This window comes from Manduca sexta, unplaced genomic scaffold (assembly GCF_014839805.1).
Source record: "Manduca sexta isolate Smith_Timp_Sample1 unplaced genomic scaffold, JHU_Msex_v1.0 HiC_scaffold_1594, whole genome shotgun sequence".
In the NCBI taxonomy this organism is placed as follows: domain Eukaryota; kingdom Metazoa; phylum Arthropoda; class Insecta; order Lepidoptera; family Sphingidae; genus Manduca; species Manduca sexta.
In genome coordinates, this window is record NW_023592474.1 from 3,308 (window position 1) to 21,037 (window position 17,730).

At 37.5% G+C, this 17,730-nt stretch overlaps 5 protein-coding genes across 6 annotated transcripts; all 5 read right to left on the minus strand.

Moving 5' to 3' along the window:
- Positions 1-5,253: 5,253 nt before the first annotated feature.
- LOC119191510 (microvitellogenin-like) lies at positions 5,254-5,709 on the minus strand. Its single transcript, XM_037445399.1, has one exon. It carries the CDS (start codon positions 5,707-5,709, stop codon positions 5,254-5,256), a length of 456 nt encoding a protein of 151 aa, XP_037301296.1.
- On the minus strand, positions 5,489-9,215 carry LOC119191512 (microvitellogenin-like). The gene is made up of 3 exons (XM_037445402.1): positions 8,151-9,215; positions 7,188-7,954; positions 5,489-5,719 (listed from the first exon to the last, which is right to left on the minus strand). The coding sequence occupies exons 2-3, from the start codon at positions 7,942-7,944 to the stop codon at positions 5,712-5,714; spliced, it is 765 nt and encodes a 254-aa protein (XP_037301299.1). The 5' UTR covers positions 7,945-7,954; positions 8,151-9,215; the 3' UTR covers positions 5,489-5,711.
- A 1,750-nt stretch (positions 9,216-10,965) lies between these two features.
- LOC115444485 (microvitellogenin-like) lies at positions 10,966-12,269 on the minus strand. The gene is made up of 2 exons (XM_030170262.2): positions 12,130-12,269; positions 10,966-11,793 (listed from the first exon to the last, which is right to left on the minus strand). The coding sequence occupies exon 2, from the start codon at positions 11,781-11,783 to the stop codon at positions 11,025-11,027; it is 759 nt and encodes a 252-aa protein (XP_030026122.2). The 5' UTR covers positions 11,784-11,793; positions 12,130-12,269; the 3' UTR covers positions 10,966-11,024.
- Positions 12,270-13,876: 1,607 nt separating this feature from the next.
- LOC119191509 (microvitellogenin) lies at positions 13,877-15,386 on the minus strand. 2 transcript variants are annotated; one of them, XM_037445398.1, is made up of 2 exons: positions 15,151-15,386; positions 13,877-14,684 (listed from the first exon to the last, which is right to left on the minus strand). In XM_037445398.1, exon 2 carries the CDS (start codon positions 14,675-14,677, stop codon positions 13,928-13,930), a length of 750 nt encoding a protein of 249 aa, XP_037301295.1. In that variant the 5' UTR covers positions 14,678-14,684; positions 15,151-15,386; the 3' UTR covers positions 13,877-13,927. The 2 variants fall into 2 exon arrangements, with proteins under 2 accessions (XP_037301295.1, XP_037301294.1); XM_037445397.1 differs by lacking the exon at positions 15,151-15,386 and adding an exon at positions 15,103-15,127.
- A 498-nt stretch (positions 15,387-15,884) lies between these two features.
- On the minus strand, positions 15,885-16,775 carry LOC115444484 (microvitellogenin-like). The gene has a single exon (XM_030170261.2). The coding sequence runs from the start codon at positions 16,709-16,711 to the stop codon at positions 15,950-15,952; it is 762 nt and encodes a 253-aa protein (XP_030026121.2). The 5' UTR covers positions 16,712-16,775; the 3' UTR covers positions 15,885-15,949.
- Between the last annotated feature and the right edge of the window lie 955 nt (positions 16,776-17,730).

The window sequence follows — 17,730 nt, forward strand, 5'->3', positions numbered from 1 at the left end:
ATTTAGATAATGCCATATTGATTGATATATAAAATTAAATCAATATTGTAACGTTATATGAGGATTACATGGTAGCGTTTTTTGTGGTTCGAAAAAATACGTGTTTATTTTGTCTATACATTGTTTCATTTAATTACAGTCTTCCCTAAAAAATAATGGTACAGTGTATATTTTTCAATTCGTAAAACTTTTCTATGCGTTTTTGTAGAATAATGGATCGTGAATACTAAATTTTATCGTATTTAAAACGGACCTGAACTCGCATTTCGTACAAAATATATGGAGAAAGGTTTAGCATTTTAGACTTCAAAACTACCTTATCTTATTTTTTTAAAGACCAGGATCGACTATATCGTCAAAACAATGCCTAAATATTCAATTTACTTACTGACATTTTTTTTCCAAATCTATTAGCACAGATACAACCTTTACAAACTTATGGACAGTCTCAAACGTCGTTTTCTCGTAGCTACTGCGGTTAAGCTCTTACTACCCTGTCTCAAAAACCGATCCTGTATATTTCTGTTTAATAAAATAGAAGCAATACATGCAAAAAACTCGAATCATGAAACACTGCCCGATACTAGACTAAGGCAATTCCACATTTCCGAAAAATTCTACCGAACAGTAAACGATGGTAAAACGTCGGCATGTGTAACGCATGCTATACGTAATCGGCTATTAATTTACTAGCTTAATTGCTTTTTGGAGAAGATTTGATAAATTAGTGAAGTATGATACTTGCTAATGAATGCATTTTGAAATCATACATATTAAATATTGTTAGCATATTCAACACATTATTTTGGAATATTTTATATTTACAAATAGTTTCCCGTCATAAAAGTGTGGTTGAAGATTTATTTTAAACTTTTACTCAATAAACAATGTTAATTAGTATGTATTTCCGAAATTTTTGGTCTTATAGATATATATGATAATGATTATTTATCGTATACTCCATAATCAAACACTGAGTTTTAGTTTAAAATAAAAAAATGCATTCTTAATTCATAACTGTAGTCAAGGTTTAGTAAAGTTGGACGCTCCATCCGCAGTAGGAAGGGACTTGCCGTTCGCAAACCCGGTTGTTCTGAGAAGCATTTTGTGTATCTAAAAAGCCACAAAATTATAATTAACTTTTTTACCATACAAAATTTTAGCAAGTGTTAATTTATCCGTGGATAATGCTACTCTATTTCCTAATCTATACCCTATATTTGGCTGTAGCTAGATTCCAATGAGATATTAACTTCTTGTCACCGTTTCATCTTCTTGAAAGTCTTATGAAAAGTGTAAGTTGTGTGCAAGAAAAATATTCCAGCAATCAGACTATCGCATTTATACATAGCATGAAATTTAAATAGCAAATATTAAGATTTATTTCTTGGTAATGAAATATTAATAAAATTACTTCGACCATATAGTAAGTAGAACAGGAATGGAACCGTTTTTCTTGGAGTTTCGAATTTACATCTACAATTGATATTGGTCAGTACTGTTGAAACATAATTTTGGCGGTCAGTAGACTGTTCTCTCTATTACGCGATAATTAAAAAACTACCATGTACTTTACTGTTGTTTTGGCTTCTGTTGCTCTAATAAAGATCGGCCATATTATTATTTTTTTTCATTATATATAATGTACAGACATCGGCGTGTTACAATTTTATTATATGTATAAATACATAATATAATATCAGTCATGCAATATATACTACCCACTTTTGAGCACGGACCTCCTCTACTACTGCGAGGGTTTAGGCCTCAGTCCACCACTGTAGCTTAGTGTTGGCAGACTTCAAACACTTTCGATTATTTTTCTACAATTTTCTAATATGTAGGTTTTCTCTCGATTTTTTTCTTAACCGTTTTTATGATCTCTGTCATATTAATTATTTATTTACTTTTCCCTACTGTGAATTTTTCTTTTTATAGAGATGGCGACAGAAGGCCCAATACGTCTATTAGGGCGTGTCCGTGTCTTTGCAATTACGGGCGTTCTAAACGAAGGATAGCTTTGTTAGCCATAAAGATAAAAGAGGCAAAGAAATCATATTTACCTATATGATTATTAAAACTGTCATACAATTAGAACATCCATAATGCAAAAAGACGGATGCCGCTACCTTAGACTGAATGGAGCTCCTTGACCATACGAGCTTTTCGATCAGTTCTATTTGTAATGCTCCCTTATTTATGAAGAGCCTCGGTGACGAGTTTCTATTGCGTGCGCTGTTTGAAGGTTATACTGAGATTTTCTACTGAATTACACCCTGGAGTCTGAAATTTGTGCTCGGTATGGCGATAGACTCGCATTCTATGACATCATAGAACGAAACACACATGCAAAAAGAGTTTGCGCTGGTTGCATCCCTGTCTCACCTCGGGGATTTAGCCCTGATTTGTGTTTGTTTGTGTCATTAAATCCAAGTGGCATCCCCAAACTGTTTTTGGTTTTCCTTGTCAAGTTATGATAGCTTTTTCTCATAAAATATCATTTCGATATTAGGCTCGCGGTTTCTTTTAGGTAATAAAATTAAAACTTTGGCCTATGTGTTAAAAACACGATGTGTTCTTCCGGAATTAAATGTGCCTATATTGTTATCTATAGTAGGGGAGCCCAAGCGGGGATTTCGGGATTTACAAAAGCGCGGAAGATTAATACACAGGGGATACCTTGTACGCAGTTAAGTACTTCCACCCATTATGAGCCTTACATATATGGTCGTCCGTTAAGGATAAAGGATCAGATTAGTAAAAAAAAATATTGATCATCAGTAATTCTCGAGCGCGTCAGATTAAGGTAGGGTGAGTTAGTTACATGTAAGAACGTATATATTTCACTAATCTGACAATTTGAGAGTGACGTAAAGAAGGGGCAGGGCTACAAAGTTGTAAAACAAACGTCATCTCGACATTCTCGAGCGTGGCAATTTTTTTTTATTTTTAATGGTATTATATATATTCAAGGATTAAGAAAAATATATAATCTGACGATTTCCACAAGCCGAAATAACAAAATTCATCGATAAAGATTAATACGTGCAGCTACGTGATGCTCATATTCTCCTCTCCGCGTTTCTATTCCTCTCTCACTCTTTCTCTACCTATTACTCTCTCACTCCGTCCCCACTCTGTTGCCATGACGTCATAACAGTACAGCTGATCACGCAGACTCGTTCGAGGCATCGAGTTAGCACTCCGTTTTCTTTCAGACATTTTTGCAATATCGCAATATAAACTCGGCAAATATTTAATTTCCGTATGAAAATAACACGCACGGAACAATGACACTGACAAAAGTCACATTCAAAGTGACTGCTAAATTAAAAATGTCCATAAAACTATACGTACAGCCATATTACATACTTTTTCAATTTGTCTGCATTCGCATTCATTCGTTCATGACTTCACTGAATGAACATGTTACAGGTAAAAAAAACACTAAGCGAAGAATAGTTAAACTAAGAATAACTTTTTGTTTTGACAATGTGGTGAAATGTATTGCAGATTATTCTGAGATTAAATGAAGGGAGTAATTATATCCCTAGTATAGTTATTCTCAGATAATGATACCATTGGTGAAATCGGGTCTTAGTCATATATATTCAAGGATTAAGAAAAATATATAATCTGACGATTTCCACAAGCCGCAATAACAAAATTCATCGATAAAGTTTAATACGTGCAGCTACGTGATGCTCATATTCCCCTCTCCGCGTTTCTGTTCCTCTCTCACTCTTTCTACTCTATTACTCTCTCTCACTCCGTCCCCACTCTGGTATCTGTTGCCATAACGTCATGACAGTACAGCTGATCACGCAGACTCGTTCGAGGCATGATATTGTTTACCACGCATTTGCTTATTTTGTGGTTTTAATATAAGTTATGTGAATTAAAGTTTATAAATATTCACTATGAGTGTTCATTAATATAAATTGTGTGTTTTGTCGTGAAATTACTTTACAAAAAATAGTTAAATTTACATTAGAAACATTACAAAAATGTATCAATGTTTTAGAATATCATCGGAGCAATCCGGTTCTCCGAAAATCCCGAACCACATACGACAATCTTGAACTTTCGATAAAATCTTCATTAAATGAAATATATCAAGCACAGTGCTATAAATTATTTCATCATCATCATCATCAGCCCACAGCTGTCCACTGCTGAACATAGGCTTCCCCTAAAGCGCGCCACGTTGCTCGGCGTTCATTCTAATAATAGCCGCGAATTTGCGTCACATCCAAATCGTCAGATTATTATACAAGAACTTTTTTTTGGTTCATTTAACACCCCCTTAAAAAATCTGACACGCTCGAAAAGTTTTTCTCTTCATTTTCAACCCTTACGTACAACCATCCCCATCATAGAAACAATCAGATTAACATACGTACATTTTTAAAAATACGTTGGATATCTATGATTTCAATGGGTATATATCATATGACATTTTTTCTACTTATCATCTTAGCTTCGCAACACAATAGGTCTCTATAACGCTCGAGTAAATCCCGATTTAGCATCCTGGGCTCCCCTACTACTAGGATATGGTCCACCTTATTAACAAAGTCGATTCAATCTATTCCTTGCTTGTATTTCTAATAAGTATTCAGACTTCATCAAACCTTTACATTAATAATAGACCAATTTTCGAAAATTTCTAACTTAACTTAGAGCTGATTAATCATCAGATCAATCATCAAACCTATTTGTTTGTGAAACTTGATAGAACAAATTAAAAATAACAATTGTACGAATAAAGTTGTTAAATTGTCTGCGTTTTAGATCAAATCAACATATTTTATTTATGGTTAATTTTATGTCAGAGATATTCATTAGAAAGGGTCAGTTCAATAAAAAACTTTCACTCAGTATAACCCAGTTTATGCGTCAAATCAAATTTATTACACCCAAATCATCGAAGTCACAACGTAGATTCGTTTACAACGGTTTGATTTTCCACCCGAAGCTGTAAGGGTCTCCGACGACATTACCGTGTTCTGTATACACAATCCGGTCGCCATCCGAGTCGACAGCCCTGCCCAGCTTCAGCGCCTGTTGGAACTCGCGGTTGTAAATGTAGAATAAGACCTGCCCGTCATACCTCACCGGCACCAAATAGAATTGGTGTCGGTTCTCGTTAGACTGGCTGCTACCGTATATAGTGTGGTCTCCGTCGCTGTCAACCTTGACTCCAGCTTTCAGGTATTGATTAGTAAGAGGGTTGTACATTTTAAAATACACCTAGGAATCCTCGACTGGAATGAGCTTCCAGGCCATTCTGTCGCCGATATTGTGGTTGCTGTCACCGTAAGCCATCCTATCACCATCGCCGTCAACTTTAGAGTTCAACTTAACCACCATGTTATCTCTTTTGCTGATCAACTTGACTAAATGCATGCCGAGGATGCTCCGGAATACTAGAGGGAAGTAGTTCTTGACAAGATCTTTGGCGTCTCTCCACAGATATAAGGCGAAGTCCATAACGTTGCGTTGGCTTTCGTCGATCAGTTTGTTGACGGCGAGAGCGATAACATCACCTCGCTTTTGCTTCTCGATGTCTTTGCTGAGAGCGACAGCGCTTTCGTAGTCACCGACAATAACGCTTTTGTACATCCGATCGACTGCTACATCATCGGAAGTTGGAGCGCCGTGGCAGGCGAGTGCCGCGAGCGCTAGGAGAAGCGTTATCCGAAGCATTGTCATGATCCTAGGAAATAATATGAAGAAGCTTTACAATTATTTCCACTAGAGTATATCTAATAAGAAGCCGGCATTATTTTGTTAAGCGTCAAAGGACGAAATATCTCTCGTTAGTACATGTTAATATGTGGACTACAGTGTTATTACCATCAGAACTGATATTAGCATTTTGAAATGCCCATATAAAACAATGCTTAATGTGAATAATATTTTTTTTGTAAGACTATCGTGAAACGTCCTACTTTTAACAAATCTAGAATTACAAATGTCGTAGAAATCAATAATCTATAATATAAAAATGAATCGCTAAATGTGTTGGTAAGCGCATAACTCAAGAACGCCTGGACCAATTTGGCCAATTCTTTTTAATATTCGTTGAAGCTCAAGGATGGTTTTACGGCGAGAAAATATCAAATAATTGCCGGAAAAACCCTAAAAACAGTCCTTTTCTTTATCCCATACAAACGTTTTCTAACTAATACGTAGAGTCAATTTGAGCTTTATTGCTATTGTATAAAGTTCACTGTTGTCTAAGCAATGTAGGTGTGTTCCTAACATCAAAGTAGTGTGCGTTGGAGCACAGAATATGATAATGTAATGTCGCGTTCTGAAACTCAACAAAAGTGATATCGCATTGTGACTAATAAAATAGATAGGAACAAAAAACTGTCATATTACAAATCTTTTGACAGGACGAAGTCTGTCGGGTCCGCTAGTTGTAAATATTAATAAAAAAGCCTACGCAACTAATAGCGTACCTTGGCCTTTTAAAAGTCGGTTTAGCTTTAAATTGTAATTAAATATCAAATGGTATGATTGCTATTTCAACACAAAATCCCAGCTTGGGCTCCCCTACTATATATAATACATTTTCCCCGTTATTGCAACATTTTTCGTTACTGCTCCGCTTCTATTGGTCAAAGCGTAATTATATATAGATTTGCTATTAATTTATGATTATTATTATTATTTACATAGACTATAGGTATCCTGGATAAATTGGCTATCAAACACTAAAATAATTTTCCAATTCGAACCAGTAATTCCTAAAATTAGCGCGTTCAAACAAACAAACTCTTCAGCTTTATAAAATAGTATAGATTAGCGGATTAGTATAGAAAGCGACGATAGAATGTCCGCAGGTTCAAATCCCAAGGGCACACACCTCTGACTTTTCTAAAAAATCATGTGTGTATTCTTTGTGAATTTATCGTTCGCTTTAACGGTGTAGGAAAACATCGTGAGGTAACCTGCACATCCGAGAAGTTCTCTATAGGAATTTCGAAGGTGTGTGAAGTCTACCAATCCGCACTAGGCCAGCGTGGTGGACTAAGGCCTAATCCCTCTTAGTGGTAGAGGAGGCCCGTGCTCAGCAGTGGGCAAGTATATACAGGGCTGATATTATATAAATAATGCTTGAATCGAATGTTTATTTCAATTAAAATATTTTCAAAATAATCGAAATGTTTAGTTACGTTCAATCTTCCATGCGAAGCGTTCAAGAGCGCCAGACGGATCTTCCCCGTGACTATAAGCCTGGCGGTCGCCATCCGAGTCTGTGGATTGGGCCAGCTTCAGGGGCTGGCGGTACTCCCGGTTGATGACGTAGAACAGGATCTCCTTATTGAACATCACTGGCAAAAGGTACCACTGGTGTCTGTAAGTATCAGAGTTAGTAGAAGTGTAAATCGGGTGGTCATCGTAAGCATCAATTGTATTTCCGGTTTTCAGAAATTGGTTATCGCTAGGATTGTAGATTTTAAAGTAGATTTTTTTGTCCGTTGCCTCGACATTAATGAATTGCCAGACTGCCCTATTACCAGCGTCACCGCTATGACCATAAACGGTCCTTTCACCGTCGGAATCAGTCTTGAGTCCTACTTTGAGCCGCATGCCGAATTTCTTGTTAATGAGCTTGACGGAAAGCTGGCCGAAGATCATTCTAAATTCGACCGGGAAGTCATTCTTTACGATGTCTTGGGCGTCGTGGTTCCACAGATAGTACGCGTAATACATAAGCTTCAGCATGTCCTCGTTGAGCAGTTTATCCACAGTTTTCGAGATGACTTTGCCTCTCTTCTCTTTTTCGAGTTCTTTACTCTGTGACAGAGCGGTCTCGTAGTCGGCGATTATAACACTTCTGTATAGATGGTCGGCAGCTTCATCGTCGGAGGCAGGAGCCGCGTGGCACGCGAGTGCCGCGACCATCAAGAAGAGCGTTATCCGTAGCATTGTGATGATCCTGAGAAATAAAATATTTTATATTAAGCAGCTGCAATTTAGCCAAACGAAGCCAAAAAAAGATATTTGGACTGACTCCACATTAAAATAGAAAAAGGGCAAGTAGAAGATCTATACCAATTCACAAAGTGATTTGGTTGTTTTATAATGAATCTACATTTTATTACTATAACTGTTAATGTATTAGTTGTTCTCACCTCCAATACACCAATCTGAACGTTATACTCCTGGCAAACGATTTATTCTTATACAGCTGGTTGCTAGTTTATTTTATAATTAAGATAATGCCATATTAATTGAGGTGTAAAATTAAATCAATATTGTAGTGTTATATTTGGATTACATGGTAGCGTTTTTTTGTGGTTTGAAAAAATACGTATTTAATTTGTTTATTGGTGTTTCATTTCATTTCAGTCTTCCCTGAACAATTGACGTTTGTACTTTTTTCAATTCGTAAAACCCTTTTATGCATTTTTGTAGATAAATCGAGCGTGAAAACCAAATTTTATTATATTTAAAACCGACCTGAACTCGCATTTCGTACAAAATATGTGGAGAAAGGTTGAGCATTTTTAGACTTCACAACTGCCTTATCTTATTCTTAGTACAAGGTATATGTTGTCAAAAAATGCCTAAATATTCAATATTACTTAATGACATTTTTTTTTTCAAAATTTATTAGTGCAGATACTACCTTTAAAAATTTACGGACAGTCTCAAAAGGCGTTTTCTTGTAGCTACAGCAGTTATGGTTGCTCTTACTACTCTATCTCAATAATCCACCCTGTATATTTCTGTTTAGTAAAACAGAAGCAGCACATGTCCTAAAAGTTTTAAGCTTGAAAAAACGCACGGTACTGCACTAAGGCAATTACGTAGTTCTGAAACAACTTCCACATTACTAAAACAATTCTACTGAACAGTAAAAGATGTTAAAACGTCTGCATGTAACACGTGCTATATGTAATCGGCTATTAATTTACTAGCTTAATTGTTTTTTGGACAAGAATTAATTACTTAGTGCGATATAACAGTTGCTAATGGATGCCATTTTGAAGTCATACACATCAAATATTGTTGACATATTCAACATATTATGTTGGGATACTATTTAATAAATTCTTGGGTAAACCCAAGAATTTATTAAATTGTTGGAGAAAAAAAATATTGTTGGTAAAAATAATCACAATATTTGGACGCATTCAGTGTTCCTAACTTTTTGTTTCTTATTTCCTAAATTCATTTTGCTTTCTCCCATATTTACAAATAATTTATCCTCATAAAAGTTTTGTTAAAGATTTCTTTGAAACTTTTACGCAATAAATAATTTTAGTTAGAATGAATTTCCAAAAATGTTGGTCTCGAAAAACATCTCTCAATAAACAATGTTAATTGTAAATAAAATTATAATTACATGAACATTAAGGGTGTCTGGCAAGGGGTTGCCACTATGTTAAGTGTCTATCAACGAATAACGCGATTTTTAATAATTTTCTGAAGGTAATACCAAAAAATCTCACTTTATTATTTGATGAAACTAGATCGGTATTTTACACACCTTTAGTACCGTGTCCTGCCAAAGCCCCTGTAGCCCTAACTTCATAATGGTCCATCGTTGTTACCTGTGTTGGGAGCATGCGCTGACAAACTTTCAGCTTTTATAAAATAACGAAGGTCTGTGGTTCACGGGCTCTTGCTCTATAATTAGAATGAATTTCCAAAAAAATTTAATTCTTAATTCACAACGGTAGTCAAGGTTTAGTAAGATTGGACGATCCATCGGAAGTAGGAAGCTTCTGCAATGAACTTGCCGATTGCAAACCCACCGGTCGCCGTACAAGTCGACAGCCCTGTTGATCTTCGACCACTGCTGATACTCGCGGTTAATGCTGTAAAACATCCCTCATAGTCCTTTTACAGAGTTGTAGTCAGGGGAGCCTATTCCGTCTATGGTGTACCCGTGTGTAATGAGCGTTCATAATGAAGGAGAGCTTAGTTAGCCAGATCCAGGCTGATCATTTCCTGGACATTTCTGGGGCCACGAACGGAATCAGAGTTTTGGTCTTTGGTCCGAGACTAAGCTATGTAGGAATTACCTAGAACTATTGGTTGATGAAAAAAAAATACTTTTTGAAAAATCTTTTTCACTTCACCCGCACTCCGCGCTCCCCTCGCCTCTGGCTAATCGGCGAGCGACGCGAAGCGAGCCGCTGACCCCTCTCCTCGCCCACCTAACGCAGTACGAGCACGCTGTTTGGTTTGACTTTTGCAGCCGTAGTATCGTAACTTTGTGAAAAAAACTAGTATTTTTTCATTCCGGGACAGCAAAATAAAATTACTGGACACGGGAAAACACGCAAAATTTCGGGACAATCCCGGAAATCCCGGCCATCTGGCAACCCTAGTTAGCCCTAAAGGTAAAAGGGACAAAAAAATCCCTATGTACCTTTACGTTTATTAAAACTGTACTACAATTATACCACAAATAATAGCAAATAGACGGATTCGCCCCCTTAAACTTAATGGAGCTGTCTGACTATACGAGCTCTTCGAACTTCTATTTGTAATGCTCCTTTATTTATTAAGTGCCTCGGCGGCCGTTTTCTATTGCGTGCGCTGTTTGAACGTGATATAGACATTTTCTATTGCATTACACCCTGCAGTCTGAAATTTGTAGCCGATATGATAGACTCGCATTCTATCACATCATGGAACGAAACACATATGTCGAAAAGAGGTTGGGCTGGTTACATCCCTGTCTTACCGCAGGGATTTAGCCCGGATTTGTGTTCGTTTGTTTCATTAAATTCAAGGGTTGTACATGGACAATAGATAATTGTCAATAGAAATAAATAAAATTTTAAGGGCTTATTTATTAATCATCGCACAAAAGTTATTGGTTTGTTAAAATTAAAAAAAAATAGACAATAATAATTGAACGAATAAAGTTGTTCAATGATCGGGGTACTATATCCAGTTAGGTCCTCATTTATTTAATTCAATAAAACTTAGTTCATGAGTGAAAACAAATTTATTACATCCAAATCATCGAAGTCACAACATAGATTCGTTTACAGCGGTTTGATTTTCCACCCGAAGCTGTAAGGGTCTCCGACGACATTACCGTGTTCTGTATACACAATGCGGTCGCCATCCGAGTCGACAGCCCTGCCCAGCTTCAGCGCCTGCTGGAACTCGCGGTTGTAAATGTAGAACAAGTCCTGCCCGTCATATCTCACAGGCACCAAGTAGAATTGGTGTCGGTTCTCGTTAGACTGGCTGCTACCGTATACAGTGTGGTCTCCGTCGCTGTCAACCTTGACTCCAGCTTTCAGGTATTGATTAGTATGAGGGTTATACATTTTAAAATACACCTGGGAATCCTCGACTGGAATGAGTTTCCAGGCCATTCTGTCGCCGATATTGTGGTTGCTGTCACCGTAAGCCATCCTATCACCATCGCCATCGACTTTAGAGTTCAACTTCACCACCATGTTATCTCTTTTGCTGATCAACTTGACTAAATGCTGGCCGAGGATGCTCCGGAATTCGAGAGGGAAGTAGTTCTTGACAAGATCTTTGGCGTCTCTCCACAGATATAAGGCGAAGTCCATAACGTTGCGTTGGCTTTCGTCGATCAGTTTGTTGACGGCGAGAGCGATAACATCACCTCGCTTTTGCTTCTCGAGGTCTTTGCTGAGAGCGACAGCGCTTTCGTAGTCGCCGACAATAACGCTTTTGTACATCCGATCGACTGCTACATCGTCGGAAGTTGGTGCGCCGTGGCAGGCGAGTGCCGCGAGCGCTAGGAGAAGCGTTATCCGTAGCATTTTTATGATCCTGAGAAATATTAAGAAGCGTTACTATTATTTCCACGAGATTATGACTAGTAAGAAGCCGGGATAATTCTGTCAAGGGACTTAATGTCTCTTGTTGGTTGACATTATAATATTTGGACTACACTGGTGTTACCATTGTAATGTCCATATAAAAAAAAAAATATTATTTTTTTGTAAGACTACCGTTCTTCTTTTAACAAAACTAGAATTATTACAAATATCTTAGAAATCAATAATTATACATATTTTAAAATAGACTAGTCATCTAATGGGTTGTAACTTTAAATTGTTATTAAATATCAAATAGTATGATTGCTAAATCGTGTGGGGTACTTACCTTTAAAGCACCTATCTCAGTGCTATACTGACTGTTTCAATTCAGATGCCCTTTTATATATCGAAGAACTGATTTGTTTACAGTCAAATTCGTCGTTCATTGATTAATTAATTGGATTTTAATTTAAAGAGCAATAATTATTATTACACTGCCTTGGTGGCGTGGTTGTTATGCATACGCGGGTTGAATACGACGAACATGCTGAGGTCCTAGGTTCGAATCCCGGATCGGGACATAAATAATTTAAGACGGGGTTTTCCATCTTAAAAAGTACTTAGTCGCAACTCAGAGTCGGAAGTTGACTGTGCGTTACCCCAGTGCCTCGGAAAGCACGTAAAGCCATTAGTCCTGCGCCTGATCTCTCTCCGGTCATGTCGGATTGCCGTCTCACCGGACTATGAGAATGAAGGAACAGAGAGTGCATCAGAGAGTATTGCGCACACTCATGTGCACTATATGTCCTGCGTACCAGGCTCCCTCTGTTGAGCTTGACCGCCGTGGCCTAAAATGGAAAAAACCCAAGGTACACAGCTCTGACTTTTCAAAATTATATTTGTTTTAATTTAATAAATTATCGTTCACTTTAACAGTGAAGAAATACTTCGTGAGAAAACCTTCACACCTAAACATTCTCCATAGGAATTTAAAAGGTGAAGACTTCCAACCAACACTAGGCCAGGGAGGTGGACCAAGGCCAAAAACTCTCTCAGTATTAGAGGAGGCTCCTCTTCTAGAATGGGTATAATTCAGGGCTGATATTTTTACTTTCGGGGCAATCATAAACCTTTTGATACAGATTAGAATTCATGAGTGTAGAAACATACTAAATATATCCCGATATAACATAAGCTTTCTATAATATAATTTAACTAGTCTTTACTATAATTTAACGTACTATTAAGCATGCTGTGCCTACATGTGAAATGTTACAAACATAGTGCAACCATTCCTTGTGAATAGTATTTAAGGTATATTATGTTGTTTGTGTAGAACAAATAAAAAAAAAAAAACTAAAAAAAAAATAATCGGTGTTGCATTTCTTCATAGTTAATATGTGCTTTAACACCATAGATCTAAGATCCACTTCTCTAAGTATAACTCTGGCCCTAGTTGTACTCCTGGTCCAAGCAATATTATAAACGTTAAAATTCCGATAAACGAGATACAATCATCCTACTGCAGTAAATGGTAGTCACTAATTACTGAGCACTAGCGAAACCAAATGTTTTGCTATCACTTCCTCATTTTCTCGTTACTCCCAATATATTAGTCTAAATGAGGTATATTGTAATTATTATACTCCAGCAGCCAATGTGTTATTTTTAACCGACTTCAAAAAAAGGAGGAGGTTATCAATTCGGCGGTGGTGTGTTCATCTCCGTTGACGATCAGACTTGCTGACTTTTTACGCTGGCAGCACATTGTTTTCGTATATTCGTAAATGTATTTATCTAGCTTAACTAGCAATTTTAATTAGGCACCGACTCTAAAATTGGTATCCAATATATACTTGTTATGTGAAATTATTTTTTGGTTTAGAGTGGTTTTTGAAGGTGGTTTAATTTTTGTTAAANTTATTTNTTGTTTGAATAAACTGTACTAAAGGAAAAAGAAATTAACTTTTCATTTTCTGAGTTAAAACGATATTAGTACCTATATTCTTTGTATCGTTTTTCCTTTTTTATATATTTTTGTTTATATAATATTATCTCGTGGGACCCTATTATTAGTAAAGTAAAAACATACCCACTTTATAATAAAATCATTTTATTCACAGTAATATACATAACAAATATTTTTAGAAAGCCACGACTGACCATCCGAAGAGTTCAGGGTTTCCGATGACATTTCCATTGTGTCCCCACACCTGACGGTCTCCCATCGAGTCTACAGACCTGCCCAACTTCAGCGCGTGGTTGTACTCCCGATTGACGATGAAGAAGACAAGGTTCCCATCTGCTTTCGCGGGCTGGAGGTACCACTGGTGTCTGAAGGTGTCGGCTCCACTGGATGCATAAGCCATGTGCTCTCCGTCGCTGTCGGTTTCAACGCCAAGCTTCAGGTACTGGCCGCGTTGCACGTTCAGGATCTTGAAGTATACTCTCTTGTCCTCAGAAAGGGGAACAAACTTCCAAGCCACTCTGTCGCTTGTTTTATCATCAGCGGCGCCGTACGCGATCCTGTCTCCAGAATTATCAGTCGCGACACCCAGTTTCATTGCTAGGTTATCTCTCTTGTTGATCAGTTTAATGGAATGCTCGCCTAACATCATTCTGAACTGGATTGGGAAACGTTCTTTAACGATATCTCTAGCCTCGAGGCTCCAGAGTTGGTACGCGTATTCCATAGTGTTTCGCTGGCTGTCCCTGATCAACCTGTTGACTGCCTCAGTGATGATGTCACCTTTGCCCTGCTTCTGGAGCTCTTTGGACTTGGCGACGGCTCCGTCAATGTCCCCGATGACTACATTGTTATATATGTCGTCGGAGGTGGGTGCGGCAAAGGCAATCGCCGCAAGCGTCAATAATACCACTGTTGTCCGCAACATTTTGTATCTGTAAGGTAGAAATGATTATATATTTTTAATTGCCTTCAAATGCAAATAAGTTAACAGCCCACCTAATGGTGAGTGGACACTGTCGCCCATAGACGTCGACAATGCCAGGGGCAAAGTCTGTGGGACTTTGGTGGAAGTTGATTCCACATTATAGAAGTTCGTATTAAAAATGAGCTCTCAAAATGCACAGTGCTAGTAGCATGCGTTTCCGGGTAGAATAATGGAACTTCTTTCCTAGAATGGATAATCCGATGGCAAAATGGAAATGACAGCGATGACTATAATAGATTTAATGATTGCATGAAATTCGAAGTTTTAAATTTGTAAGAACAGATTTTTTCGTTTATAATAATGATAATTATTACAGAGACAAATGTCTAAACTAGCGTACGACCAATGCAAAATAAAGTTCTGACCCCATACTCCAGAGGAATGAAGGCATGGAAATTGAGTTGAAAACTTACCCAGTTATAACTGATAGCAGTTTTAAAATGTCATGATTTGATCCGTTCTCGTCTTATATAGAAATAATTGTCGAAGTCAGTAGTTTATCGTCGTGTATTACATAGTAGCATGAAAAACAATTACTTTGTTGCTACATTCTTGGTTTTCATGCCATCGTTATTCATTTGCTTGCCAGGATTATATGATAGCCTAGTTGAGAATAGAATGGAAGTGATGTGTGCAGATTCGAAACCCAAGGCACACACCACTGACTTTAGGAAGTAATGAGTCAATAAAAATATAAATTGTGCGCTTTACTTTAACTGGTAACGGTGGTAATGGAAATTACAAATGTTATAAATTTTAGAACTCTCGTATGCGCATTTTTCGTTTCTTAAATATATAGATTACAAAAAAAAACAAACAAACTCTTCAGCTTTATATATTAGTATAGATGAAGATATTAATACCCAATATCAATAATTATTTTTGGCCCGACCCGACATTCGAACCTAGGACCTCAGAGAATGCGTTGATTTGACTAATGAGGCGTATTCGTACTGGATTCGCGTTACAACTACGCCTATTTTTGGGGCGAGCAGGCAACGTATCCAATAGCGGACCCTGCTCACCCCCACCGCACCCATTGTCAATCACAAGTATTAAGTACATTGAAACAATCACACACAATTCATAAACAAGGGGAATAAAAATCTACGCCACCGTGGCAGTAAAAAAATGGAATAATCAATAATAGGCAATCTATGCACCAATGCTTTATTTCATTAAGATCCATGAATCACAGCTGGTGTGTTAATTTTACAACGGTTTGATTTTCCACCCGTAGGAGTAAGTATCATTAAGGACGTTGCCCTTCTCTGAAAACACCTGTCGGTCGCCGTCGGAGTCCACGGCCCTGCTCAGCTTCAGAGCCTGCTGGTACTCGCGGTTGAATATATAGAACACAAGGTCGGCTCCGTTCATCGCTGGTATCAAGAAGAATTGGAAACGGTAGGAATCGTACAGGTCTCCACCAAAAACTTCATGGTCTCCATCGCTATTAGTCGCAAGACCAAGCTTCAAGTATTGGTCGGTTAACGGGTGGTAGATTTTGAAATACAGCTGGGAATCCTCAACGGGAATAAATTTCCAGGCCATTCTGTCACCAATCATATGGTTGGCGTCGCCGTAAGCAGTCCTGTCGCCATCGCTGTCACGTCGATACCCCAGTTTAACCACCATGTTGTCTCTCATGCTAAGCAGTTTGACAGCATGTTGGCCGAGGATGATTCTGAATTGTAACGGGAAGTATTTTTTTACGATGTCTTCACCGCCTTCTTTCCACAGATAGTACGCGTAGTCAACAAGGTTGCGTTGGTTTTCGTTGATCAGTCTCTGTACAGTCGTACTGATGATCTCCAATTTGTTATCTTTCACCAGGTCTTTGGTCATAGATACAGCGACCTCGTAATCTCCGACAATAATACTATTGTATAAATAATTGTCATCTGTACTGTCTTCTTCGGATGCGGCTTGGCAGGCCAGCGCCGTCAGTACGACAAGAAAGGTTATCCGAAGCATTCTGATGATCCTATGAAATCAATTTTATTAATTATAATAATGAATATGACTAATAGTAAGTGTAATAGAGGAGGAGTATCGATTGATGAGAAGATTATCCCTTGCCAGTCGAAAAATTATACCGGCCGACACCGATTATAGATAAGGTAATCTCTTAACGCGAGAAAGTTTTACACTTTGTGTAAGGCAGTCGCTATTCGGACGGATACAAATATCTTACCGCCAGCAAGGTGATAACATTTTTTGGGAAATAATCACCGAATATCATTGAGTTTGCTAGATCTTTTTCACACTATTAATTGGAAACGCTATGCATACGAGCGCATCATGCGTTCTCATAGCAATGTTTGTGACTATGGTAATAAGAAACAATAGTTGAGTATGACTTCATTTAGCTTTACATCTACTTTTAGGAAGATCTGTTAACTAGCGTGTTGCAATATAATAAATTCAGTACCCACTAGCCAAATTTGGTACAGAATGAATTAGATTTGCATATAAGCTCACATAACGTTGTCTTTGATCCTCAAAGACACCAGTCTTGTGAAACAAGAATTAAGAATAAGGGTCTTCCTGAAATGCCCAGAACCCTAACCAGTATTTGCAGTTCATATATAAATATCCCAGCCCAGATTTTGAACACGACCTCTTATTTCGCCATTACATTGCATTATACGTTAGGCCTTCGTGGCTTGTGAAACACTTACCTATAAATGACCAAGCGTTATGCCGTCTTCACAGATCAAGTCTCCTTTTATATGATGGTTATAATATTCGTTGTCATTACTTTGTCATTAGATCATATAATTTATTAGATCATATGTTTTTTTTATTTTAAACTAATGATAATTACCCCACATTGTCGCATTTGAATACTTCTGTAATGACTGCGTGTGAGAAAAATAAAAATAAATAAATACGAAAAGCAATTAATAGTTTTTATTATGTTGATTTTTCTCATGCTACGCGGTTTGGTTATTTTGGTTTGGCCCCTGGTAGCTCTACATTTCTTCTATTAT